Source organism: Oxyura jamaicensis, chromosome 2 (genome assembly GCF_011077185.1).
Source record: "Oxyura jamaicensis isolate SHBP4307 breed ruddy duck chromosome 2, BPBGC_Ojam_1.0, whole genome shotgun sequence".
NCBI lineage: Eukaryota > Metazoa > Chordata > Aves > Anseriformes > Anatidae > Oxyura > Oxyura jamaicensis.
Window position 1 is genome coordinate 63173449 of NC_048894.1, and position 27869 is coordinate 63201317.

The 27869-nt window shown below is 38.3% G+C and overlaps 1 protein-coding gene and 1 long non-coding RNA gene across 6 annotated transcripts in view; one reads left to right on the top strand and one right to left on the bottom strand.

The window, feature by feature from the left end:
- Positions 1-27869, bottom strand: part of ELMO1 (engulfment and cell motility 1) — a 320073-nt gene that overhangs the window by 131452 nt on the left and 160752 nt on the right. For all 5 annotated transcript variants that reach the window (XM_035319248.1, XM_035319246.1, XM_035319251.1 and 2 more), the window contains one exon: positions 26348-26456. In XM_035319248.1, coding sequence (XP_035175139.1) covers positions 26348-26456 — 109 coding nt within the window. The remainder of the gene's footprint in view (positions 1-26347; positions 26457-27869) is intronic.
- On the top strand, positions 11931-26967 carry LOC118162818. Its single transcript, XR_004748647.1, has 3 exons — positions 11931-12110; positions 23928-23937; positions 26957-26967. It is a non-coding gene; the product is annotated as an uncharacterized LOC118162818 (long non-coding RNA).

Consider the following 27869-nt stretch of genomic DNA (forward strand, 5'->3'; position numbering starts at 1 on the left):
TTAGATGTAGAGCTTAGGGATATGGTTTAGTGGAAGATTTGTTAGCGCTAGGTAGGAGGTTGGACTCGGTGATCTTGGAGGTCTCTTCCAACCTAGACTATTCTGTGATTCTGTGATATTTCAGCATTTCCTAACAGGAGCAACTTCCAGAAGCACAAGCATTTCCTTTTGTCAAGTGTTCAGATACATCTTTTTTTTTTTTGCCTAGGATTACTTTAAACTTCTCGTAATAAAAGTTGTACATTTTAGATGTGGCAGTCCATGGTTGGCTATAATGTAGAGCAGGTCCAAAACAATTGAAATGATTAATGTTAAAGCAAGCAAGTTAATAACTTTATAGAAAGCAACCGTCACTTAATTGCACCAACGTCCATTGGATAAAATACTTCATAGAGCCTCAATCAATTGATAGAGGGAAAATAAAGGCATTGTATGCTGGTACAGTACTAGAGGATCAATATCTCCTTCTCTGCCTGGCTTTGACATTAATTGCCCATAAATGTCTTCATATTGATATGCCAGTGGGAGACCATTATCCTATGACAGCATTTAATAACTCTGGCATTCCCTGTTAACATTGACTCTACTGACCCTATCCCTCCTGACTGCCTCCACTTCAGCACATCTCTCATTTCCATTGCTTTCCACACAGTTGACTTGCAGTCATATCCCTCACCTCATGCACTTTGCTGTCCATCTTCTTTTTTGTTGAAAGGGATATCAATCGGACTTGGAGGCTCATGAAGTTGAGCCCACAAACAAGGTGCATGGTAAGTGGCATGAACTCCACTTACGATATTATGCTCTCTGCCTTCACGTATACTTTGTGTAATGAAGTCATTCACATCACTAGCTCTCAATGTTTACCTAACAAATGCCAGCAGTTCTCTTTGGTCTGTGATGGCAGAAACACTGAGCTTCCACCTGAAGCCCCAAATCAAAAGCATAAGAAAAATCAGCATTGTGGAAGTTGTTATTTAAGTTTTCCAGTGAACAATGGGATTGATGAGAATTGTTTTCCTGTGGATTTAAGTCTCCATTTAGGTCCAACAAGAATCTGTTGATATCTAATAAAGTGTGATATAAGGATTCTCCTTGCTATGAGGAGGATACAGTGAAGAAACCCAGTGTGTTCAGAAAGCTTTTTTTTTTTTCTAAATTTATCAGAACTTCATATGCCCCCAATGCCAAACTAGGTTGAAAATGACCTGTGCCCAAATTATTGGGAAGGACAGAGACAGGTACAAAGGGACAATCTGATCACATCTGCTTCATTGTCTTAGGAAAACAGGCTAAAAATAACAAAAGACCTTTGTCTTTATAAGTAGGGAATGAAATTAGAAAATAAGAACTTGAAAGGTTGAAATACAAGAAGGCAAGGAAGTCTAAAGAGAAAAGAACACCTCATGTCACCACAGAACTATAACTAACTATCAGGGATTTAAAGCTCCCTCATATCTTAGAGAAAAAAAAAAAAAAAAAGAAAAAAAAAAGTAGCATGAGACATGAGTTTGTGTTTTGTTGAATATCTAAAATACTGTCATATGAAGTAAAGTTGATTAGGATATGCCAATGAAGCAGACTCGGTGAGTTGATGAAAATCAACAATCTTGGAGTTGTTTCTATGGGTTGTCAACGAGAAGATGGTGAATGCAACAACACTCACAAATATCCACAATGAAAACCAGTTGGAACATATTCCCACTGAAGAAAAACAAAACAAGAAAAAAAAGCACCCCATTTTCTGGTTGCTTTCTTCACCTGCAAGAATCTGAGTTTTCTGAGTGCCGATACTCTCACAGTTCATACCACCTCCAATCCTACACCTTTAGTATAGCACCACTGTCTCTTTACTCTGAAATGGAAAGGGTATTTTTAGCTTGCAGATGGCAGAAAAACTCTTGCTCTGAAAGGTAAAAACAGATGATTTTATATATATGCTCACTGGTCTATTAAAAACATCTGGCACAGTTGGGAGTCCTCAGTCTGTCCAGATTATTCTTCAAATTTCATAATCTGCTTAAAATATAGCAAAACCAAGGTATTATAACATGATATAAAAGCAGTCTTAAACCTTACATTGGCTAACTGCAAATAAGATTCTTTCATGTACGAGTACAAAAAAGCAGCTTTGCATATCACAGGTCTTCTCTGATTTAATTATAGCAGGCCATTCTCTTAACAGATCAACTAGACTTTGTATGTCTGTTTTTACTTCAGAAATAGTAAGACACATCCAGCAAACATAACAGTAAGCAAACCATAATCTCAATTGAGACAAGCTTTACAAGTAAATTCAAACAGGTAAAATATATTCCACAGTACTGAATATTGCTGTCTTCTGAATAATTCAGATTCGGCATCCCAGATGTCTCATAGACAAACATTTTTTTTAAAAAAAAAAAAACTTATAAAAAAAAAAAATCAGGCAAGTAGTCCTTAAGTTTTCAAAGACAACTGAAAGACTGTCTGTGTGACACCTCTTTTCCCAAGCCTGTAAAATAAAACCTTGCGTATATTTCTTTAACATTTGTTTTCCTTTTGTGAGATATGGGACAACACAAAAAAGACCCTAAGGAACATTTCATACATCACTGTTTTAAAAAATAGCACAAATGCTAAAATGTTCAGCCATGTTGCTTTTAGAGTATTCATTGTTTTTTAATGTTTTGTCCAAAATTCCAGTTTGAGCCTTGCCAGCACCTTGGGATGTAGACTGCATCTGTTTTTTAGTATTAAGTCCTGTAAGGTCATCAGATACACATTTGACCTTTCATTTGTTCACACTAAAAGTGAGAAGCATCAATACATTAAAATGCATACAAGTTGCACAGAATCCCAAATAAATTACTAACACCCTACTCAGGCTTTAGATATTTTTATTTCTACTACCTACAAATTTAAACAATTCAGTTGCTGGCTTTATTTTCTTTTCTCATAAGCAGACAATTAAAACTGCAACATAATTTGAGAGCAGCTAAAAAGTGACTGAGCTGACTCATTTGAACAAGCCCAAAAAAGACATGAACCACTTTTAAAATAAATATTTTAAAATAGTTATTTGGCAAAAGGTTAACATACAAAAGCACTTATCAAAAGTAGGCTGCATACAACCACGCTTCCCTGTCAGAAGTATAAGCAATCAACTACAAATTTAATGAAGACAAAAGTTCAATGAACCAAAATGCTTGTCTAGTTTGTGGATTATGTTCATCTCCAAATTGCTATTGCAAAGTTTGCTTAATTACAATACCCACAGCTAGGCACCCAGGTTCCTGCATTACTCACCCAATGCAAAGCCTCCCAACACGAGTAGGAAACACAGGCTGTGTCTTTACATTCAATACTGAGTCTACATTTCACACACTTTATTCTTCAGTTCTGTTTGTGTACAAACGGTGACAGTCTAACATACATCATTATGAATTTTATAGCGTGAAAATACTCATTTTGTGGAAAGATACCAAGCTTTGGTACATGGGAGAGAAAATAAGGACTATGTTCCAGTGTCCATATGCTTAAGCAGTACCTTCTTTTGAGCTCTCATGGCTTTCTCCTCGGGCTGTATTCAGGACACAACAGTGCTGTTCTGACTATGCTGGAATCCAAGTGAGGAGGCACCAGCTCCCGAGGACCATCTGTTCTTGCTCCTCAGAGAAATATTTTAAACCCAACACGTTTTCCTACAATGGCCAGAGAACCTCACGACTTTGTGGTTGGAAAGAGGCTCAAATAAGCTCAGCGTCATCTTTGCTGCACGTGATGTATAAGCTGCATTGATTTGTTTGTCCTAGCATAAAAACTGCCCTGAGTATCCTTTTCTATCTGCATGGCTACCCATTTTAGATCATGAGAAAGACAACACCTAGTGGGCCGACTGTGCATCAAAGTAATCCTGAGCACTAACAAGTGGCAGAACCTGGCCTGTAGTGCTTTATGTTGGGTTAGACATCTTTTGGTTTGGAGTGATGTTCTTTTCTTCACTTCTTTTTAATCCTTAGGAACAAAACACTTAACATATTCAAGTAGAAAAGCATTTGTTAGTGTTGGTGGTGACCTCTAAAGACCAAAATCAAGAACGGCCATTTTATTCTAAGTTATCGTTATGTTTTTACTAAAGGAATATTAGCAAGCCAGGTGATTAAATTGTGTGTAATATACAAACATAATGGAAGTTATATTGAAGACTAATAGCCATGCAACATAATAATACATTACACTCTATCAAGTTCTCCTACAAAACCTCAGATGAAATTAAATATCTTAAGTATTTTCTCAACAACGATAAGCCACTATCACTAATATAATGTTACCTTTTAAAAGCACTTCTAATAAGCAGCTGAGAGAGCAAACTTGAGTAAACTGTGCTTTCATTGGAACTGAAGGTTGCATTAGTCACCATCTTCCTTCACTTTTTCTAAACCATCTGGAGAACGACTAGATTTGTAACCATTTTTTCTCCCTATTAATTGATTCATGGACAATTTTGCATGTCTTGGACTACCAGCACTGCTCAACTTCACAAGAGTGAATCAGATTCCCTGGATAAGATTTTGATCATTAAACCATTAATGAGAGAGAAGTAATTTTAAGGGCATTTCAACCTGAGCCTGGTGGTATTTCAACACCAAGCCTGGTGACTGAAGTGATGTCTCTGACCTGGCTACTACAGCAATTTGCCTCTGCTAGAGCAAGTTCAGTTGTAATTGCATGTGTCCACACAGAGCATGTCTTCATGCAAAGCAGAAAATACACTGCAGTGACAGCCTTGACAGATAAAGAGCAGCATTTTCCTGGAAGAAGGACGACAGAAGGCAGAAGCAGTTAAGCAAGAGAATAGAAATGGAAAAAAACAACCAAACATACAAAAACAAACAAACAAACAAAAAGCTTGACAGATACCAGTGTATTCAATTATTTGACTTCAGTGTCTGATCTGCACCTAATTTTATAAGTGCTTAATGAACCAGTCCTCCTAAAATAATTCTATACGCTCTTCCTGAGTTTAGATGTAAAGATAAACTGATGCTTTTGTTTCTGCCTCAGTTTAGAGCCTGACTTAGAGAGGTGGAAATTCTCCTTGGAGGCCTTTCAAAGAAACTGTGTGCTCTGTTAAGGTTATGACAACAAATACAGTTTAATAAAACAATTGGAAGGTACATGAGATTTAGGTGTCTGGTAAGTGCCTACGTTTAGTGTACTGTAGGTAATTATATTTCACATACTTTCAAAAATGTAAGATAGCATTGAATTAGGAGAATAGACTCTAATCATGCTTTTGCTTAAGAAATAGTCCTCCTGGACAATGAGGCAAGCTGCCTTTGCTAAATCAGCACTCTCAATTTTCTTCTAGCAGGGTAGAATAAATGAGAAGCTTTGCACATTCATACCAGAAGGCAAACACAGCACTTTCAGGGAATGCCTTCACCAACTAGTTAGGATAGTTCTTGGAGCACAAAAAAAAACAACCACTATAAGAAAAGGAGATGAAACTAAGCATAGTCCAGTTTTTTTGTTTGTTTGTTTGTTTTTAAATCTCATAAGAAATTTCCCTGTTGTCCTGCCTTTAAAAAATGTGAAGTAGTTGCAATTATATCACCTCATTTCAGCTACAGATTTGAGTATATTATTTAGTATAGTATCACCAGACAGAAATAAATTAAAAACAAAAAAAAAGCATTAACAGAACATGGCCTTTTATGTTTTATCCTGCAGTAAATCTTATAATAGAATTATACAATGGTTTGGGTTGGAAGGAACCTTAAAGATCATCCAGTTCCAACACCCCTGCCATGGGCAGGGACCCCTCCCACTAGACCAGGTTGCCCAAAGCCCCATCCAACCTGGCCTTGAGCACTTCAAGGCATGGGGATCCACAGCTTCTTCCTTTTTTTTTTTTAAAAAAAAAAAAGAATTATTTATTAGATTCCATGTATTCCTCAAATTGCTTAGTCACGTATTTTTTTCCAATTTATCTTCCATTCTTTAATGAGCAGGGAAGAGAAGAAACTCCATAATTCAAGGCAAAATCCAATGTAAGACCCCCAGCACACCCCCATAATCTTTTGTGAGCCTTCATTCTCAAAGTATTTGCTCAGAGACCCTTGGGGAGCCAAGCAATTCTGTTTGCCAAGGACTGCTTCTAGCTCTAGATATCAAAGACAAGCTTCCTTCTATCAACACTGCATCTAGTCTGTAGACTAGTTTTCTGTCTACTTCCATGCCAAGAGCCTTTCAGACCTGGCTCCAAGTGGGGCAGTGCCCACTGAACATTGCCTATGCTTCCTTCCACAAAGTCTTTACTGATTGAGCCCTGTACAATCCCTGTGTGTTGATTGTTCTTTAAAGTCAGTAAAAGGGAAGCATGTCCATAACATCTTTTTATTCTAGTACTAATGCTGGAATAGGACAAGGCTCCCAAGAGCAGAGCAAAGCATCTAGGCGCTCTCATTCCAGTGTGCATCATCATGAACTCCAGGCACACTGTAATCTGTTAAGACTTTAGTGATACTGGCTTTATTAGGAGGCTATTGGCTAGATACTCTTATTACTTCAATAATGTCCAGCAGAGTAACCTACAAGATCACAGTAATAACATTGAACTTTTCTTTATATAAAAGCTTTGAAAATTAATGACAGAGTACTACATATAATGTTATAGTAGTAATAACAGTGACCATTATTATACAAATCTATCTCAATAGAGTCCTGTGCATAACTTGATAATAACTTGATCCTAATAAAAAGAATTGGATGAGAACATAAAATTTCACACCAAAAAAATCCAGATTTTAACTGAGAAACAAATGAAAATCTTGAACATACTCAACCAGTATAGACATTCAGCACAAAAACACCAACTGTGAAGAAACATCACTGGTCACTTCGAAGAGCTGAAAGGAAAACGTGCTCTGGTTGTTTGAGATGGTGACCCTGTGTCCATACGAATCATGAAACAGACCAAGCCGTCCAGCCCAGGAGCCAGGTGTCACCAGCCAGTGCATGTTGCCAGCATTCTGTGAAGTGCACGACTCCATTCTCAAGCAATTACAATGACAACATCAAACCTCTCCTGAAGCTGTCAAGCTTTGTTTAAACTACCTTAGATAGCTCTGTACACGTGTGACTTCATCTCCCTCGGCACTGATAAGTGATAGGACACTGGGAGAGTTAATGCCCTGGCCCTGAGTTACTTCAGAGTACCTGGGTTAGATAGGATTAAGGTATGTGTTAAAAAAAACAACAAACAAACAAACAAAAAACAAAACAAAAACTTCCACTGAATACCACTGAATACTCACCTGAAAAATTTCACGTCAGAATTTAAAAGCTTACAAAAGGACTGAAGTGATAGGACTTATTACAAGAACATTTCAGCACACATAACATTCATTGCACCTCTCTTAAATGTGCCTTAACTGAGTGAAAGCTGGACGAGAAGCAGACCCTCAACAGCCAAGATTTAATTTAAATAATCTCTTGCAACACCTGCCACAGTAACATCTGGCTCCAGCTGCAGAGCTCCAATCCCAGGCAGGTTATAAACCTGCCAATTAGAAGTCACACACCGAAAAATTAAATTTCATTAGTGGAATGGAATTTGTGAACTCAAGCTGGCAAATCTGCATCATTTAATAAATCAGTGAGGGTCTATAAGCATCCAACATTAGGAAGATTCAACCCATTTTCACACAAAGTAGCTCTTTCCCTTTGTCATCTTAGCCACATCTGCATTAATTAATCATCCAGCTGTGCCTCTACCACACATTTTGTTCAACACAGAAGCTAAACTGGCTTGCCAGAAATCATTATCTCCGGGCCAACTGACCAATCCACATTCTGAAACAGAGTTACTTTAAATATAAGAGACAGGAAGGAAGGACAGAAAAACTTTATATTTCAGGGAAAGCTGGCTTCTTACTGTTACATGCAGTCAGCATCACTGCTTACATCATACACCGAACACCGCCCCTTCCCATAATCCTTCTCCGTTATAACGCAGCATTTGCATAGTTACTTGGGATATTCCCCTCTGTTCCGGGGGGCTGCATTCCCTACTCATCAAGAGGAAATGAGATCCTGACAGCCTCATGCATTTTCCTTGTAAGTGATGTCTCAGCACAAAGATTTCAATTTGGTACAATGGTGATATTTCACCTCCAGAAGTAATGACTCCATCATACTTAATACTTACTGCCTGTTACATTTTTCCTAGATGAAAAGAGCTGCACTCAAACAATGTATTTCAAAGAGACTGTCAATGTCTCAAGAACTGAAAAATCTCTACTGAGTGCGTTGATCTTAGCTTTCAAAAGTTAATTTCTGGGGCTTCTACCTCTGTGTGGTAAAGAGCAGCAAAGGCCTTGCTTTCTGACAAGGTGATTCGGCACTCTGAAAATCGAGCCCCATGGACTTCTGGCTCAAAGTGCTCCAGAACTGGTGGCTTTGAATGCCTCAGTCACTGCTGGACAAAGCCTCAGTTGCTGCCTAATTCCTAGTTATTTTTGCTGTGATGGGCCATGTCTACCACACTTAAAATGCATCCCCTATTGTATGCAACTTTTACGCTTCCATGTAAAAGATAAACAGAGTTTTCAGTGCATGCAACGCACTCCAGATGAAATCTTCTCAAGAAGGCCTAGTACAACTCACTGCAGAGCCGCTGCTACCATGATGCGAACACATGTAAAGGTAGGACAGGAATGACAGCCATCATTCTGATGCACCAGAGAGACAAAAGAGAGCTAAAATTTTGGGAGAAGTAAGTCCCATATATGTCATACGTTTTCTACACCTCCTCTTTCCCCCGAATATACTGCAATATTAGAGATCACAGTCATATCAATGAACATTGAACATGTCCTTGATCTGACCTTAGACATTCAAGGTTTAATGTATACCAAGGAGGTTTTAATGAAAAGATGATACATCTGTGAGAAATGCAAGTAGACTGTTTATCAGCATTAAAGATTTGTCACTGAATAGATTATTTTGCATCTTAAAAACACCATCAGCTTTTTCTACATGCACCAAAACAAGATTAAATATACATTTGTAAGGCCACAAGATTCAGAACACCATCAATCTGCTCCAAGTGAATGGTGCTCCTGAGACTTCTGATCAGGCTGTAATAAAACCCTTTGGTACTTGAGAAACACAGGTGGTAAAGGGAAAAAAAAAAAATGGCAATCTTGCTCCTGGGAATTCTCAAATTATAGCTCACATCAGCTCAGAAATGTCTAAGTAATAAAAGGGAATACAGAAAACAAAAGTCCTATTGCTGTACGATTCTTCTCATTTCAGAGACAGAAATGAGAGAGTAACCCTCCCTCCCTCCCACCTCATACAGATCAACCAATTACAGTAAAATGGACACTGCCACAAGAAGTTCTGTAATATGGCTTGTGTGGATGGAAATACTGCAACTGCAAGACTCAAGGTAGCAGAACAAATATTTATTTGAAACACACCATATGGAGTCCATGTTGAGCAGGGCACAACTTGAAAACAGGATTAAAAACTCCATGATATATAAACACATGAAAAATAAATCTTGCTTTGCTTCCCTTTTAGCCCACATACAATCAGTAAGAACCATCCTTACCATAGCTTAACTGAGAAAATTTCTCATTACTCATATATGCCTGGCATATGAGGGAGAAGAGCTAGGCCACTCCATTCAAGTTTTGAAGTGCGTGCAACTTTCTCTCCTCTTCCCAGATCATTAATCTTCCTCCTCTTACCTGAAGTCCAATGGGAATCAACACTGACTGGAAGTGGAAACCTTTGTGTTGTGTACATGCATGCATGCACAAGAGTTACGCTATCTCGGAAGAAATGTGAGCAGATGGGCTGCCGCTAATAGGATGATTTACAGAAGCATACCCTTCCAAATGAATGTTTGATAGAAAGGAAATAAAACAGGCTTACTCTACATGCATTTTTTTCCTAATATAACTGTACCAGGGAAGAACTTTTATTATTATTATAAATTATTATTCTTAAAAGACATAGCTATACTTGATGTGGTAAGTCACAGGGTTCTCTGAAACCATCAGTAGGGTACAGTTCAGGCCTCTTCTTCTGCTGTCTGAGGCATTTTGGGGTTCCTGACAGGAATATAACCATTAATTGCTACCAACAGTCATCATTATGTTCATCAGAAACTGAGGGTGACATAGAGAAGCTAGACATACAAAAAGATCGGAAAGGAGTTGGAAACATGTCTCAGCTCCGTTAAGTACAATGAGAAATCCCAAAAATGTATTGGGAACATACCTTTTCTCAGGTGGCATCAATATTAAACCTTACTGCACAGAATGTCATATTTGCTTAAGTTTTAATTCAGTTAGAAGAAATGTAGATTAACTACCTAGCTTTTATCAAGCTTTAAAAAAACAACAACAAAAACGTGTTGTTTTTTCCTGTGAAACTGATACTGGAAGAGCATGCAGGACAAAAAATCTTCACATAGCTGTGAAGCACTATTGACAGCAAATTCGGAAGCTGATAAAGTACAAACTTTTCATTTATCTACAAAAATTTATAATACTATAGACACATCTGTACAAAGCTGTGTTTGCTGGGGGAGAAGGTAAGAGAATTTAGACACAAAGAGGGTGGAAACAGACTCTTAGACCTCGTACAACCCAGTACAATTCTGAACTCATTATACCAATGTAAAGGCTTCCCGCACTGGGGTTGCTTAGCTTAGTGAGAATGAGTCAAAGTAGGAAAATACCATAACAATACTCACATAACTCTGCCCATATGAAAACAGTACAGGAGAAATTTATCTGTATACATCAAAATACTGCAGTTTTGCTTTGTACACGGATCTAGGTCAACCCACCCTTTAATTTTTTTCTCCTTTCCCATAAGGAAGGAGATTCACTTTACTTTTGTCTAGATTTTCTTGTATCTTGTTTTTTCAAAAACAATGCATAATTTTTGCCTTACCATGGCAGGATCATAAATACTTCTCACACGACATATACACCGTAATTCAACTGCTTATGCAAATCATATGGTAGTGCTTCTCTTTTGTGAATGGATAAACATAAGTTTTACAAATCAGGAAGAGTTCATGTGAAGGATTACTGCAACTTTGAATTTTTTCAAAAGGGAAGTGAGAATTAATATCCAGGTAAATTAGCCATTATGCAATGGCACATTTTGTATATACATGTGTGCTGAGTATAACCTATTCCTGAGAGCAACATCAAATCTTTTATCCATCCTTTATAACTGCCTCTATGCCAATGCTCTGGAAGGGCATTTTGGGAATACAGTACCCTGCTGTATTAAGTAAAATCCAGTCTCCAATAAAACACACCACTTGTGGTGCGACTGTCCATGCATGTGAAGATTTGCTTTCCATACTTGTACAGTGATATTGGATTTTGCAGAAGTTCATTTAATGGGAAAACAAAAGGAACATTTACACTGAAGAAGCAGTTTTAAACAGGAGTGAATAATGGGTCCCCTCCCCAAATCTACCCAGTTACGTTCAACATAAATATGCCAGTTTTACCAATGCATCTATAAAAAACATTTAAAAATCCGTAATTCAGCTGTGACAAGGAGAAACACTTTTTTAAAAAAAAAAAAAACAAAATGCATAGGTATCTGAAAATATATCTAATCACTTCAAGCTGTCACCACCCCACCACCCACCCCTGGAATCTGAGGGTGGAAAAGAGGAGGAAAGAAACTGCTGATGATGGAAATGGTTGGTTATTTGTTCATTGTCAGTGAGCAGAGACAGAAATAGCGATTCCAGTGTGCTGAGATGATGCATAAATTTGTCTGAGGGTCAGCATAGCTTCTCCAAAACTAAGTAATGCAAGTTGATGCTTCTACTGCAGCTAACTGGAAAGTCTAAAGGGTATAAATTCAATGAGATTTTAAACCTTAGCTCTTTAAGGCACTGGAACAAGTTCCCCGGGGAGGTTGTGGATGCCCCATCCCTGGAGGCATTCAAGGCCAGGCTTGATGTGACTCTGGGCAGCCTGCTCTAGTGGTTGGCAACTCTGCCTAGAGCAGGGAGGTTGAAACTAGATCATCTTTAAGGTCCTTTTCAACCCAGGCCATTCTATGGTTCTCTGATTGTGTCCAAAAATTCAGCTGAACATCTCCATCATTACCTAGTGCTCCCTATGCCTAATCCAGAATCACAGAACATAGAATCATTAAGGTTGGAAAAGACCTCTAGGATCACCTAGTCCAAGCATCCAAAGTTCCAGAGCTGTCAGAACTTCCAATAATCAGTTTTTCTCATGTCACACGATATTTGGTATCACCTTGAAACTTCATCTAATCTACTGTGATCAAAAGAACATGTGAGAATGGTATATTTACTGTATATTTCTAAACTCCAACACATGAAGAGCACAGTATCTCAAAAAACGTGTCTAAAAAGGGCCAAACAATCACAGAATCACAGAATAGTCAAAGTTGGAAGAGACCTCCAAGATCACCGAGTCCAACCTCCTACCTAACGCTAACAAATCTTCCACTAAACCATATCCCTAAGCTCTACATCTAAATGTCTTTTAAAGACCTCCAGGGAGGGTGACTCAACCACTTCCCTGGGCAGCCTAGTCCAGTGACTAACAACCCGTTCAGTAAAGAAGTTCTTCCTAATATCCAACCTAAACCTCCCCTGGCGCAACTTTAGCCCATTCCCCCTCGTCCTGTCACCAGGCACGTGGGAGAACAGACCAACCCCCACCTCGCTACAGCCTCCTTTCAGGTACCTGTAGAGTGCAATAAGGTCACCCCTGAGCCTCCTCTTCTCCAGGCTAAACAGTCCCAGCTCCTTCAGCCGCTCCTCGGAAGACTTGTTCTCCAGACCCTTCACCAGCTTCGTAGCCCTTCTCTGGACTCACTCAAGCACCTCCATGTCCCTCTTGTAGCGAGGGGCCCAAAACTGAACACAGTACTCGAGGTGCGGCCTCACCAGAGCCGAGTACAGGGGGACAATCACTTCCCTGGACCTGCTGGCCACGCTGTTTCTTATGCAAGCCAGGATGCTGTTGGCCTTCTTGGCCGCCTGAGCACACTGCTGGCTCATATTCAGCCGACTGTCAACCAGTACTCCCAGGTCCTTCTCTGCCAGGCAGCTTTCTAACCACACATCTCCCAGCCTGTAGCTCTGTTTGGGGTTGTTGTGCCCCAGGTGCAGGACCCGGCACTTGGCCTTGTTGAACTTCATACCGTTGGCCTCGGCCCATTGGTCCAGCCTATCCAGATCCTCCTGCAAAGCCTTCCTACCCTCGAGCAGATCGACACATGCACCTAACTTGGTTTCGTCTGCAAACTTGCTGAGGGCGCACTCGATCCCCTCATCCAGATCATCGATGAAGATGTTAAAGAGGACTGGTCCCAGTACCGAGCCCTGGAGGACTCCACTAGTGACCGGCCTCCAACTGGATTTGACTCCATTCACCACAACTCTCTGGGCCTGGCCATCCAGCCAGCTCTTCACCCAACAAAGTATATGCCAGTCCAAGCCATGAGCAGCCAGTTTCCTGAGGAGAATGCTGTGGGGAACGGTGTCAAATGCCTTACTGAAGTCAAGGTAGACCACGTCCACAGCCTTTCCCTCATCCACTAAGCATGTCACCTTGTCATAGAAGGAGATCAGGTTCATCAAGCAGGACCTGCCCTTCATAAACCCATGCTGACTAGGCCTGATCGCCTGCTTGCCCTGCAACTGCCGCAAAGATCATATGATTTTTAGATCTGTCTTGCGATGTTCATTCCTAATTTAAAAATGATGCAGAAAGACTGTCTGCCTCTTCCCTTTGCTCTCAGTTGCCTGGTAGAAGAATAACTTTAACATATATATATATATATATATTTATTTCTTTTTAGGTTGCAGAGCCTGGAATAGCTTTAAGTACCTAACTTGAACAAACAAAATAGATCTTTAAGGTGAAAATAATTTGAAATATCCAACAGTAACTTTACAAAAAAAAGAATAATATTGAGGGGAAAAAAAGAAAAGAGAAAAAAACTCAGTGAGATAGGCCTCCTCTCCAACATTTTTCTGACATTACTGAAATGCTTACATCAGTTCCAAGACTTTGGTACTTCACTGTACAGGAAAAGAGAAAAGTTAAACAAAAGTCAAATTTAATCTCCCTAGGTGTTAGTAGCTTTCTATAATTACCCTTAAAGGCCATTTGATTTGATAATATATTCATTATGATATAAAATTTACCTAATGTTTTTCAATGGCTTATTAATATGCAAATATTAGAGTAAAGATTGAAAACGCAACTCAAACGTTCCTAAAACATGATGGTGTGCTATTTAAAAACAGAGAAAAAAAAATAGCGCATCAGCATTGCACAAATAAAGTACAGCCAGAGAATACAATAGGTTGAGTTCTAGACCAACTGCACTGCAATTCCTGCAGCTATGCTAGGTGCTCACAAAAAATCAAAATGTCTTATTTTCAAATCCAGGGAAATAAGTACTAAAATTACCCTTCACAATACCTGAGGGAAAGGAAATGAAGGGACAGATGATGGCTCTGCTGTTGAAAACTGAAGGAAATGAAGAGGATTCACCAAATATCTGTCTGTAAAGCACTATACCACCTCACAAAGAATCCTCAAGACTTCCAATGCCTTTAAATATAGCACATCAATAAAATATTATTGTAGACTTGTGACCTTCCAGCCCTTTCAGATGATAGGCTTATGACAAACCTGATCACTGATAATTATATGAAAAGGCAGTGAACTTTCCAGACTGCAAGAACATCAGACTCTATGGCATTAAATTAGGCAAAGAATGTCACCATCAGCCGTTACCAGGATAATGAGATCACACAGCACCTTCATCCAGTTGCTAAAGGAATTACTCCAAGCTGATCACAAGCTCCTCATAAAACATTATCTGAGAAACTGAGTCTTGGAGAGAAACAGGCAATAAAAGTAAAAAGCTGAGGACTAAACCATCTTTAGAAATTTTTGTCTTTTTAGAATACAAAATACAGTATTATTCACAATAATGGTCAGGTTGCTCCATGGCACCACACTAAGCCTCTCTTTGTTCATTACCTGCAGTACTGTCATCTTTGAAATCTCAACACTCTATGTTTTATAATAATAACAACAATAACAATAAAAATTATTAAGAATAATATTGAAGAAAGGGAGAAAGATTGGACTTTTGCCAATTTTACCTACTAGGTCTGGCCGAAGTTGTTGTTTTTTTATTAAAAAGGTTGAAAACAAACATTTACTTTTTTTTTAATGGTCTAGAATCAATTTTTTTTATTTTTATTTTGTAAAGGAGAAAAATCAAAAGCCTACACGAAACTAATTGTGGCCTGATTAATTTACTTAGATCCTGGATAGATACACTCAAACTTTTTTTTCTGTGGAAAACCATTCACTCCCTTATAATTTCTTTTCAATGTTACTGGCTCTGAATTTTTTTCCTCCTCAAAAATGGTTTCATCTATTTTGATAACACGCTCTGCTTTATGCAACACTAGTTTAGCATTAGCATTCCTATGCTATGCCAAGCCAATCTTTCTCCCATTTAAGACTTTTGGTAACTTTTCCTACATAGGTGTACACCTTGAAATCTCTTTGAAATCTCTAAAGTACCATCTACTCTTAAAAAAATAATAATAATAATAAAAAAATCAACCAACCAACCAACCAACCACAACAACAACAAAAAACAGATTAATAGCAACTGAGTTATTCACTGAGATGCTGTATGTCTTACAACTCAGAAAATGAGAGCCTTCTGTCCTGTGAACTCTGCCGCACCTTGAAAGTAACCTGCATTGAATTCTGTTGCGTTCACCTCCTATTTGGTACAGCTAATGATGGCCTATTACCAATGTAGGTTGGTAATAATAAGTTGTATTCTACACCATACACTAAAAACCACGGGCAGCTGAACACAAAAAGGACAAAATATTCTCACTATTAAAAGATGGACACTTGAAACGTATGGATATAAGGTGATCATTTTGCTTTCTGATTTAGTAAATTTGACACTTAATTCTCACTGAGTGCTTGCAGGGGCCCAAAGATCAAGATATTAGAGGTTTTGCTTTTTAATTTTACAGTTCAAATATCAGCTATATTCTGTGCTGAGGCTTAAAACTTCAAATGAAAGGCACCCAGTCAAAGAGCAACCAAAGAAAGGACTCATTAACCACAGGACTTATTACAAGAAGTTCAAGAAAGTCAACATCACACCAATAAGCTTTCATAGTTATAAGTACACAAGCAATCATATTTTGAGTCTTGATAACCTACTTCAGATGAACAAAGAGTCCAATGCTTTTCCTTAGCTCCTTATCAGTCACTTCATAAAGCATCATAATATTGGCTATAATCATGTTGTTGTTGTTTTGTTTTGTTTTTAAAGTGTCTGTCATCAAGTGTCTCTTTGATGTGAAGAGAGGCGTGATGGGTCTTTCCTTGAATACTCAATAGAATAATTAAATTGATACTCTATAGTGATAATTAGGAGAGAAAAAAAAGAGCCCACCAGCCACTTTGGGGCATTATTAGCAAGCATATTAGCAAGCTGTGTGCATAAAAAATAGAAAGGCCCAGGAAAAGCAAGCTTGGCCGTGAAAGAGTTAAGACCTAGTTGTGCTACAGGCCAGAGGTTTGTTAAGACAGCATTTGAAGCTGCAAGAAGGATAAAGCCTGTTTACATACATCAGTAATAAATGAGACCTAAGGCAAAAAAATAACAAAGGTATTTCTAACTTGAGCCACAATTTTTTCCTTCAGTAACAACTTGCAAAGATCCAGAACAAAGTCACAACTCTCCATGCCAAAGGGGCACAGGCATTTTGTTCTGATATCCCTAGTACACAAAACAAAGTATTAGGGGAGCCTAAATTCATATGACAACCTGGTTTCAAAGACAAAGACTAGGAGTCTGTATGAGTGCATGCACACATACCTTCCTGTTAATAAACTGCCTACTGTGACAGGGTCCTGGACTAGACAGCATATAATTACAATTCCCTTAATGACTTATCAGCACACAGAGCCACACAATGTGTGAATATGAAGAGTACAGCTCTACTCTGCTCAAGAGATGGTGAGACGGAGTTATGGTAGACTGCTTCATCTGAGGGCCTGTCTGAGAGTACAGACAGACAAACCGATAGGTATGAGAGGAATTAAATTGCCCTAGGGCCATCCTCTGTCAAAACTGTCACAAAATAATGAAAAAAGTTCTGGCTGTAAAATAAATGGCTTTAAGTCTGTGGAGAACAGGGATACATGATGAATGTGAATACTTGGGTTGTAATTAACTAAAGAAATGCAATCCCATCTTAGCAGTTGTGAGGACCACACCGCACTGGGGACTCTTCCATCCCCATCTCCCCAGCCAGCAGCACCAGAAGCCAGTTCTGCTCCCAGCCTGCCAGCATCCCTTCCCTGGACCTGGCACCAGCAGCAGAGGTCCTGTTTGGAGGGTCACAGGGTTTCTCCTTCAGGAGGTGCCACACTGGCACTGCGCTTTCATCCCCAAGGAGCCAGTAGCATGCTGGAAAAGTGCCCTGCAGGCCCTGTGAGCAGCTCTGTGCAACCAGCCCTGACATTTCTTACCTTTGCTGATGTCCTAAAGGGGAGAGGTGAGATCCTGATGAAAACTTCTCTAGGAGCCAGGATTTGCCCTCCGGCTCCACCCCATGACACCAAATCACATTTACATTTGTTTTAGTATCGTAAGTCAACTCTCCAAGTTATTTGGAATTCTTTCCCAAAATTCAGAATTGCCCTTACCCTCCCTTAATAGCAGGCATTAAAGTTTTTACTTAAGAATTACACTGAAATTATTTTTTTTTGATTCACACAAGGTGGCTATGACAAAACTTCAGCTTAAATTGTTCAGACATTTTACAAACCAAGCAATTCACTTTCTCGGCATACATAAAGACGTGCCGTGAAAATGCATTCGTCACATTTAAACACTTGCTGCAAAGTTTTTGCTAATCCAGGTATGGAGAATGCCAAATGCCAAGTAAATATGTACAGCTAAAGAGACCATTTCAAGGGTGGTTGTACTCACTCTTTGAATCATTCATCATGAAACAGAGCAAAATGTAATCCTGCCGACTGCTGCACAATTAAAAGCTCATGCTGAAACGCGAACATCTCTGTGATCTGTAAAAAGCCTGAGGGTCTACAGCTTTCTCCCATCACTGTTCTAGATAATTTATATTTCTTCAAGAACCGCAAGTGAAATTTATTTGTTAGAAGCTAATTTTCTTAAACCTTTCATTAGCAAGAATTTCAATGGAAATGAAAGTGACAGATGGTATTTCAACACATAGGCAACGTTAGTAACTCAATGTTAAATATCTACATCACCTTCAGAGTGTGGATCCAATCCTTCAGGTTACTTACCTTTACTGTTACTTTTACTTGAACATACACCACAGCATAAACAGTAAAAACTTACAACAAAGTACATAAGCAATTAGATGTTTTACATTAAAGTACTGCTAGTGAATGACGAATAAAGAAAATATATTAATATCTAGACTTTCACTACCCTGTTTTGTTTGCTGTTTTGATTAGCTCCCTGAGGAAAAAGCTCTTACAAAGAAATACATCAAGGACATGCTTTTTTAATTCATCAGGAATGAACAATGATCCCTCCCTAAAAAGGTTCCCCCATTTTAACGGGGTATATGATCAGTCTGTATAAAGTAGCTTTCCAAAGTATCAGGTGGTACAATCATTTGGATGACAAAAAAAAAAGTGTGATTATATGAAGAAAGTATTATTCTCTGCTTTGTCGTCCCCCCACCAAGAACATCCATATTTATCTGTTCAGTCCAAGCAACAGAAGGAACCATCATGTCTTCCTGAACAAACACAATCAGCATGTTTACAATGCACAGCATACAGTAGAAGCAGGATGTGCTAACCAGAGAAAAGCTTTAAAGAAATGTAACTATACTGTTCTGTGCATGCCTTACCCTTGGTTAGTACTACATCAGGACATTGTGCCTGATCTCATTCCTTGGAAGCCTGACAATCTGAATTTTAAATAACTTTAAAGCTCTAAAGCTCCCCTCACAGATGCAGATTTTTAAAAAGGTATTTACTGTGGGCCAGAAAAAGTTTGTTTGTTTGTTTGTTTGTTTTAAAAAAAGACAAATTACTAAATTTTTCTTAGAATAAACAAAGGTAAAAAGCCTAAGATAATAAAGCTTTCTGACAGAGGACTCGACTACTCAGTCAATAGCAATACAAAAGTGCCTCCAGTGCCATCCAAACATCCATGAAGCTCCATGTGTTGGACCACATGGGACACTTAAAGGTACATCCACTACCTCAGAGCCAGTTCAGCAATAGGTTTTTACAAGGATATTCACTTGCTCAAGAAAAGCTATGTTATTTGCAAAACCTCATGTGTTTGCCAGAATACTGCACGCTTTCTATCCTTTGGAAGTACAGCCTTGTCTCAGGAACAACGGGAGCTGAACAGTTAATGCTGGTTCTCATTTTAGCAGACAACCTGCTAATGATTTGTCTTCAAAACCCCAAATCATTCCATCTTTTTCACACAGTGAAACCTCTAGTCCCTCTTTTTTCACCTACAAAACTTTCTGCTTCCATCCTGAATACCCATTAGCATTGGCCATACAAACATTTTTGAAACATACAAAGCAACAGAATAGATACCCTAAAAGTTGCTATTAAAGCAACACAAAGCTTTTACAAATTACTTGATTCTATGTAAAATTCATTTAGCAACTATATGCCTCTTTTAAACACAGCAACTGCAAATTTTTCAGCCTGCTGCATAGAAGAGCTGTGAAACCATGAGAGGTTACTGCAAATTTTAAGCACAATTTGTTGCAACGTCTACAAGACTTCAGCTACTTTTAACAAATCTGTATTTATAAAATAATAACAGAAGTGAAATGAGGAGGCCCAGAATTGGTTCCAAGATTATTTTTCTCTTAAGTACAATCTGCTCAGCAATAACCTGTCAATGAACAAAGAGCAACCCTCAAAATGTCCACAAATTGTCCCAGGAAAGCAACAGATGTTTGGCTATACCTAAGCTGTCTGAAGGAACTTGCAAACCTGCAGGCAGAAGGGAACTTTAAAAGTCTGAATAGTTCCCCAGTGCTAGGAAGAGATGCAGAGTTTTCAAAATGGGACACATTTTGAAGATTTTATTTAATCCCCCGTTTTTCCTAAGGCAATAATCCAATCTATTGATCCACGTCGCCTGGTTTGCTTTCATACACATGCCTAGACTTTAATGTTACTACATCATCCATTATAGCCACACACACACACTCACAAAATTACAAAATATACTTTATAAGATATATTACAGCTTTTATTCTACCATGATATCAAGCTAGCTAAAGCCATAGCTTCCACTAATTACAGGAAATCAACTCCAAGATTTTTTTTTTCTCCCCATCATTCTTCACCTTTGTTCTGCTAGCTCCCTAGTACAGCATCCTCAGCAGCTAAAATCTATACCTTATTCCCAATTTGATTTTATCATGCTTTAACTTCTTGATTCTTCCTGTCCCTTTCATTACCAATAAGAGAGCTCTTCATACCTAATCATATTACCTCTTTGTTGTCTTTGGAAAAATAAATTGATTGCTAGAAAATCTTTTCCATCTACACATCTTTCTTGCCCTTAAGTGTCCATTTTTTTTTCCCACATTTCATACTTATTGAATACTTATACTTAAGAATAATATTATTGAAAATTGAGTAAATGTGATTTTAAAGGAAATAAGGAATCCTGCATTCAGGACACCATAAGATTAAGGACTTTGCACATATGAAACAAGTTATAAACCCTGCTCCAAAGAGATCAAAGACTTACAAAGGCAGACATATGGCTATAGACAATAGGAAAATTTCCCTAGAGGGAAAATCTCCCTAGAGAAAGGGAGTTTCATTCTCTTTCCAGAGGGACTGTGCCAACGGGACAAGAGGACTGTTTGACAAAGACTAGTATTCTGCTGTCGTATCAAAGTACAATTCAGATGACTCCACAAGTTACTGGCTTTGCATTAAGAAGGACGAGCGTATTTTAATACCCCTGTAGTAAGGAATGGCTAATTTGCTGGTAATGTTTCCAAAGCAGCCCTTAAAACTAAAGATCAATATGGATTTTAGGCTTTCCCTCCCCGCCTCCCCCTTCACTGCTACTGATTGTTTTCAAAGTTGGCTGAATGGTGTTTATCTTGTGACCTTCACTCAAGATCTGATGAATTTTTGCTCTGACTAGGAGTTATCTGATGTGGTGATGGTTTGAGCAAGAGAATAAAGAGGTGGATATATGAGAATGAATGCACTGAAAAGCTAAGACAAAGGAGGTTATGACTTCTTTATAACTATTTCATTATATTCTAAAGATAGGATCAAAAGTTCAGGATGAAAAATAAAATTTTCTACCTTTTACTAAAACCTCCTTGGTAAGAAAAGTGGTTCAGTTTCATAAGATACACTTCCTGACTCCTAAAGTGGCTCAGTCTCCAGAAGATGAAATTGCAAGAAGAAACCTGAGAACACTAAAAATAACTAATTTTATTTACTATTTCAGGGACTTTATTCTATTTAAATTTAAGAAGAGAAGGAGAAAGTGAAAATTACCTTTCAAGGCAATTACCTTTCAAGCAAGGGGAAAAATTTATATATGACATTCAACTATAAAAACATTGGATTTGCTGTCAACGAAAAATCCAACCAGATAAGTCCTCAAGACTAGAATGCTGAACCTGCAGTGACCAGTACGGTTTCAGGAAAAGATCAACAGAAAAATCCTACAATGCACATTGTGGATTGTGCAAAAATGAAAAAGTGCTTCCAGACCCTTGCAGCAATCAGCTTACTCCTTGAAGCATGAGATTTGATTACCTTCATCTCAACAGGCACAGCCATGAACAGCACTATATACCTATTAAGTACCCAGTATGTTCTATTTGATAAAGGGACAATAATGTAAGAATTTCTGAACCAATTCAATTCTGCAACCTGGGCAATAACTGCAATGAGTAATACATACCAAGAACATGTATGAACAGCATCAACGGCATTATAATGTGTTGACATTTACATCTCCTTTGAGGAAAAAAATCCTATAAATGGATCAAGTCTAACAGAAGCCCATGACAATTAAATTCTCCACAATAAGAAAGCAAGAAAACCCAGTGAAGAAGTTATCTGATAAAAGCTTTAGGACAAATATTCTCTGACATGTGGCATATATCCCTGTGGTCTGTCATAAAGCTTGAGTGCTGGTTTTTGCTAAAGCCCCTAAACACCACCGATCAAAACAATCACATGGGAACATTTTCAGTTCAACATCTGTGTCCTGCTCAAAAATACACTAAAAATACTCAAAATCTGACATGCCTTATATATAGAATAGCTTCAGGCATGCAATGATATTGGCATATAAACATATTCAGACTGTAATAGTGGCAGCACTGAGGAAAGCTGTCCATCTGCACACATCACCGATCTACTCCTCATCCATCGGCCACAAGCTGGTATTTTTAAATTATTATTATTTTTATTTATCTGCAGTGTTACTGTCTCCCTGCAATGCCAGCAGACTGTTTAGGAGGCATGCCTCTCCTCTAAGCACTTATGTCATGTACCAAGACCTGCAGAAAGAAGAGGGAAGATGGAGGTTACCTTAGTTTTCATAGCTACTAAGAACAAAATATGAAAGGCCTCATTTTATCTGCTCTTTGTGAATTTGCCCGTGTACCAGTATTGTGGAGCGTCAAAGCACCTTATGCTGTAGGAGGGGGATGAGTGCGATCACTGGGGTGAGAATGTTACTGGCTGATGTCAGCTCTAAGACACACAGGACAAGACCCAAATCAGCTTGTTATCCAAGATGTACAAAGGAAACTATTAGTGGAGAAAGGAGAATTATCAAATTGCTTGCCAAGATGAGTGTCTTGGCAAGTAGTCAGTAAAGCCATTATCTTCAATGCCTTTCTAACAGCAACAGATGTGTATGATTAAAAGATTTAAGCCAAATATTCCACTCTTCCCAGATTCAGAGATTTCACTGACTTACGTATGTTTCAATAACTTCCATGTTACCTAGGCACTACACCAACACTCCTCCCAGGTTTTTGGTTCTTCTGCTCCACAGGTCCACCTCTATAAAGCAGTAAACATATTCTCAGCTCACAGCTTGTCCTTGAGCTTTCTTTTCTTGCACAAGATTTAAACGTGTGCTTAAGTGCTTTGCTGAAGAAGAAATGAATTTCTGAGTTATGAACATTTGGGAACCAAAGTCAAAGAGTGAAGAAGTCTGGTGCCTGGATTTGGAGAAATGCAAAATCTGGAGGAGTGGCAAACCTTTCACATTTTCTTGTGAATACTTTTCTGGAATGAATGCAATGCTTGAAAGGACCAAAAAGAAATGGTAAAATGCCTTCCTGTTGCCTGAAGGTATTTAATACAATGGAACAAGGGCAGTATAATCAGCATTAAAATGCTCTTCATGAATAATGGACAGTCTAGCAGCATTTATCTACTCTGCACTTCAGGAAAGTTTCTACTGCTGAATATTTCATGAATAGAAGGTAATTTATTGTGGCTTTGAAATTATACACTTTAGAAACTATTAGAAAAAAAGTTCTGTGTTCCTGTGCAATAATGACTAGTTATGAATTTCTAAAGAAACACTAGCAGCCTAAATGCATATTTTGAAACGTAACACATACGAACTACCAGGGACACCTTTGCCCTAGACTGTAGCTACTGATTTTTAATACGTCCAGTCCTATTCAGCAATAAAGTATTTATTTGCAAGTGAAAAATAAACCTGAATGTATATTTTCCTAAGAAATCAGTTCTAGTTTGCACTTCTCAACAAAATATAATACTGATCACAGATCACTTAAGATGCACTTATGTGATAGCAATTTTCAAGAAATCTGTTCTCTGTATATTATTCTAAATGCATATTTTATTACAGCCTTTGTAAGGGACAATTAGAGTTCCATATAAACAAAACTATTAAGGAAAAATACTGGCGAAAAGGTGAATTGTCAAGATGGAATAGAGGTAACCTTAGCTCTTTCCCCTGTGAATATAAGGCTATGATGCAATCTTACTGCTGCACCCAGAGACAGATGCTCAGTGGTTGTAGATTAGAGTAACTTCACAGAAGTCAACAGTGCTACATCTGGTTTCTATCAACAGAAGCACCAGTGCATTTCTTGGCATGAAACCTGTCTGTACTACTTCACATGCCTATGAAAGAGCACCACAGGAGCCTGCTGTGAACAAGCACACCCATCATCCACTGACTAGCAACTTTAACACCACCAAAGGAAATGGTATTTAAACATTAAAAGGTAATTTCCCTCAGCTAGAGCTATTCTCAGGGGAATTTTTAGTTTTCTTACTACCCCCACGCTTCCAAAGTGTAGAGATACTCTAAATGAGAGATGACAAAGTTTTCTTTCTAAAATGAAGATAGCAAAAATAACTTTCCTTTCATATTTTTATATGGTAACAAAGCCACCACACCAAATCTTTTTCACATTCGGTACTTGAAAAAGCCAGATAATGAAAAATTTGAAACATGAAGCTTGTATCTCCAGAAGTTAGAAGCAATCAGAATAAACAATACCATACATGGCAAAAAAATCTAATAGCTCCCAAATGTGGACAAATGCGTCTGTGGCAAAAAGATTTATTTACTGAATGACTTCTCATGACACAGGCAAGGAAGAAGTCTGAGACATCTGGCTCACCCCTAGATCAATCATCTTTCTTAGTAGCAAAATGCACTGCAAATCCCATGGAGGGATGGGACATCTACAAAAGACATCACACACAGCGCAGTATTTCAGGTATTTTTCTGTGTATTTACAGAAGTAAAGCAAAATTAATCTTTAGCACTTAATCCAAATAGCCTTAGAACTTTAGCAAGGTATGTCCCTCCAACATTTACTAGCAGAAAAAAATCAGACAGACCTATCACGAATAATTTGGCTTTAGACACCTCAACTGCAGCAATAAAGTTATTTTGAGGGAGATGGATCTGCTGCAGTCTGCACCTTACACAACATATTTTTGCTTTTGCAGACATCTAGAATAGTTGCTAAGCTGTTCATTTATAGGCATGGTGATTGCAATCCTTAATAACTGGTATACTTGCTATGGTACTCAAAAGTAAGCATCATATCAGTTGCCTGGGTCCGTCAAATACTGAGTATTGATTTGGAAGCTGTAAGAAATGCATGGGTTTTAGCCCGTCCTATTGCACAAAGAGGTTTTTCCCTTGGTCAGTAAATTCTCTCAAGACACCACATCTAAAAATCCTGGATGTATTAACAGTCAAATCATACATTTAAAACAGTGCTTTTGACATCTATTGAAGAGCTGCTAGAAAAAAGAACTGATTATACCTATATGCTTGCTTGCTGCTTCCTGAATTGCTCTTCTCATTACATTTTGTGGACTTGGGCATAAAGGTAAAAGAAAAGTATTTATTAGGGAGGGAAAAACAAAACAAAACAAAACAAAACAAACAAACAAAAAAAAACATATTGGAAGGAAAACAAGCATCTCTGTTGTGCCCCCTGCTCTTGCAGCATGAAAATGAAATTTGTGGTATTGTTTGCCAAGCAGACTTCAGCAGGATCCAAAACATTATTGATGGATAACTTAAGTTTACATATATTGATAAACACCAACTCTCTACACTAATGAAGACACAGAAATGCTCTTCCATTTGATAGTAGCTAACAATTTGTCAGGGGGCTGCAATCGAAGCCAAAGACAGCTTTACAGGATGCTTGTCTACTCTGTATTAAAATACAATATTTTGTATCACAGTGTTAGAGTAAATGATACATATAAAATCTGATGTTTAGGTAGAGCTTTACATATACAAGAGGAAACAAGATGTGTCAATTCTGATGAGCAATCCCATGACAAATGATTGTACTACTCTTAAAACCAACCTAAAGACAAGCCTGTGGAACGTTAAGAGAAAGATGTCTGCACAGAGGATAACGAGGTCACCCAGTGTGACGTAAGCATACCCCTCTGGAAATTATGTAACAGTCCTGCTTCACACAGAAATTCAAAAATCAGATGCCCATTTCCTCTAGTTCACCCTCATTCATGGAATGCCAGCAAATTAGTATGAGAGACAGAAAAGCAGGCATAGTCATTTGGAGTGCAGGTATTCAATACGTAACCATAGTGAGAAATGATTCACAAAATAAAATACTTGCACTGAAATAAAGTTCAGGTATCACTGAACTCACTCCATGTTTCTTAGAGGTCAAATAAACGGGCCAACTTACGCAGCTCTCCTACTTTCAGTATTTCGCACAGCATCTTTGTCAGCTCAATGCTACTTCGGCCAAATGGGCACTCATGCTTGTCTTCTCGACTACTGTTCTCCAGGACAATCTGAAGTAGGAATTAAAATGGAAAACAATCAGTTTGAAGAATCCATGAGCTGAAGTATTATACTCCACATCCAACATTTACAATCCACACCAGGCTGAATTTATGAAAGTTTTCATAAACTTTAGCCTTTCCCCCAGTTAAATGAGAGGAGAAATAAACTGTCAGGAAAGCAAAACAAAACAAACAAAACAAACAAAAAACACACAGAAAAAAAAAAAAAAAGAGAGAAAAAAAAGAGAAATGTTGACTCCCTATGCATGATGCAGTGACACAGAAGCAGTGCAATTCCAGGACCAACCCAGACACTTTCTCATTCCTATACTGCTGTTCTGCACCAGTCCTGGCTTGAAGAAATTGCATCAGAAGCCAAAGAGAAAGAAATATTTAAAACATTCAAGAAACGTTTCAAATTGCAGGTTAAAGGAAATTAGATATGATGACTCATAGATGTGAGCACACCTAGAAGGAACCATAAAAAACTAATGACAAAAATTGCCTAGCTGGATTCAGGCTCCAAAAAGATCCAAGTGACAATAATCAAACTCCAGTCCACAGAGTAAGAAAATGTGCTCAGTTTCTCCATTACAGAAGACACTTACATGCAAATCATTCCAGTGTTTTCACTCTTGCATCAAGCCCATGAATGCTGCAAAAACATCTCAAGGAAAGTCTTCATATTATCAGCTGTATTACAGTGCAAAAATGTGAGAAAATAACTTCTTCAACATTTTTGCACCGTTTTGCACCTGAAAGAACATTTTCCCCGGCACTACAACTAAACAAGAGATTTCATTATATATGAAAGATTAGTTATAAAAATACTGTAGATTTCATTGAAGGTGTGTCCCTGAAAAGGCAGAAAAACTGGGGCTGGAGAAAAGGAAAAAACACAGTCAAAACAGATTTGCAGTAAGAATTGTCTCTGCAGGAACAAACTTTGCCACCAGCTTTAAAACAATTGGAAAAAAATACAACCTAAACTTCTGCTGCACAGCTTGGGGATGAGGGAGAGAGAAAGAAAATGAATTTCAAAAGTAAGAGATTTTGCCAAGCTCCGAAGAACCTTAGCAGCTCTCTAAATTTTCTTCACAAGTGGTTAGACACTGCTCTGTGATTTGCATTCCTCCTGTCTCCTTAGCTCCTATCTTCACCATGTTTGTTTTTTTTTTGTTTGTTTTTTTAATCTTTCAACTTTGTCAGCAAGGAAAGCTTCCAAAACAGTAAAACAACATTTCTTTCCACCACAACAGAAAATGTTGTGCTCCTTTCTAGAGTTCCCACTAAATCCTCATTTATAAAAGGTTCCAAGGCTGGAACTTCACCCAAAACAAGGTGGTGGTGGCAGAGAAGAGGACTGGATCCATCACTGGATGCCAGCAAAACCTTCCCTCTCCCCCCAGAAATTAGCTGTGA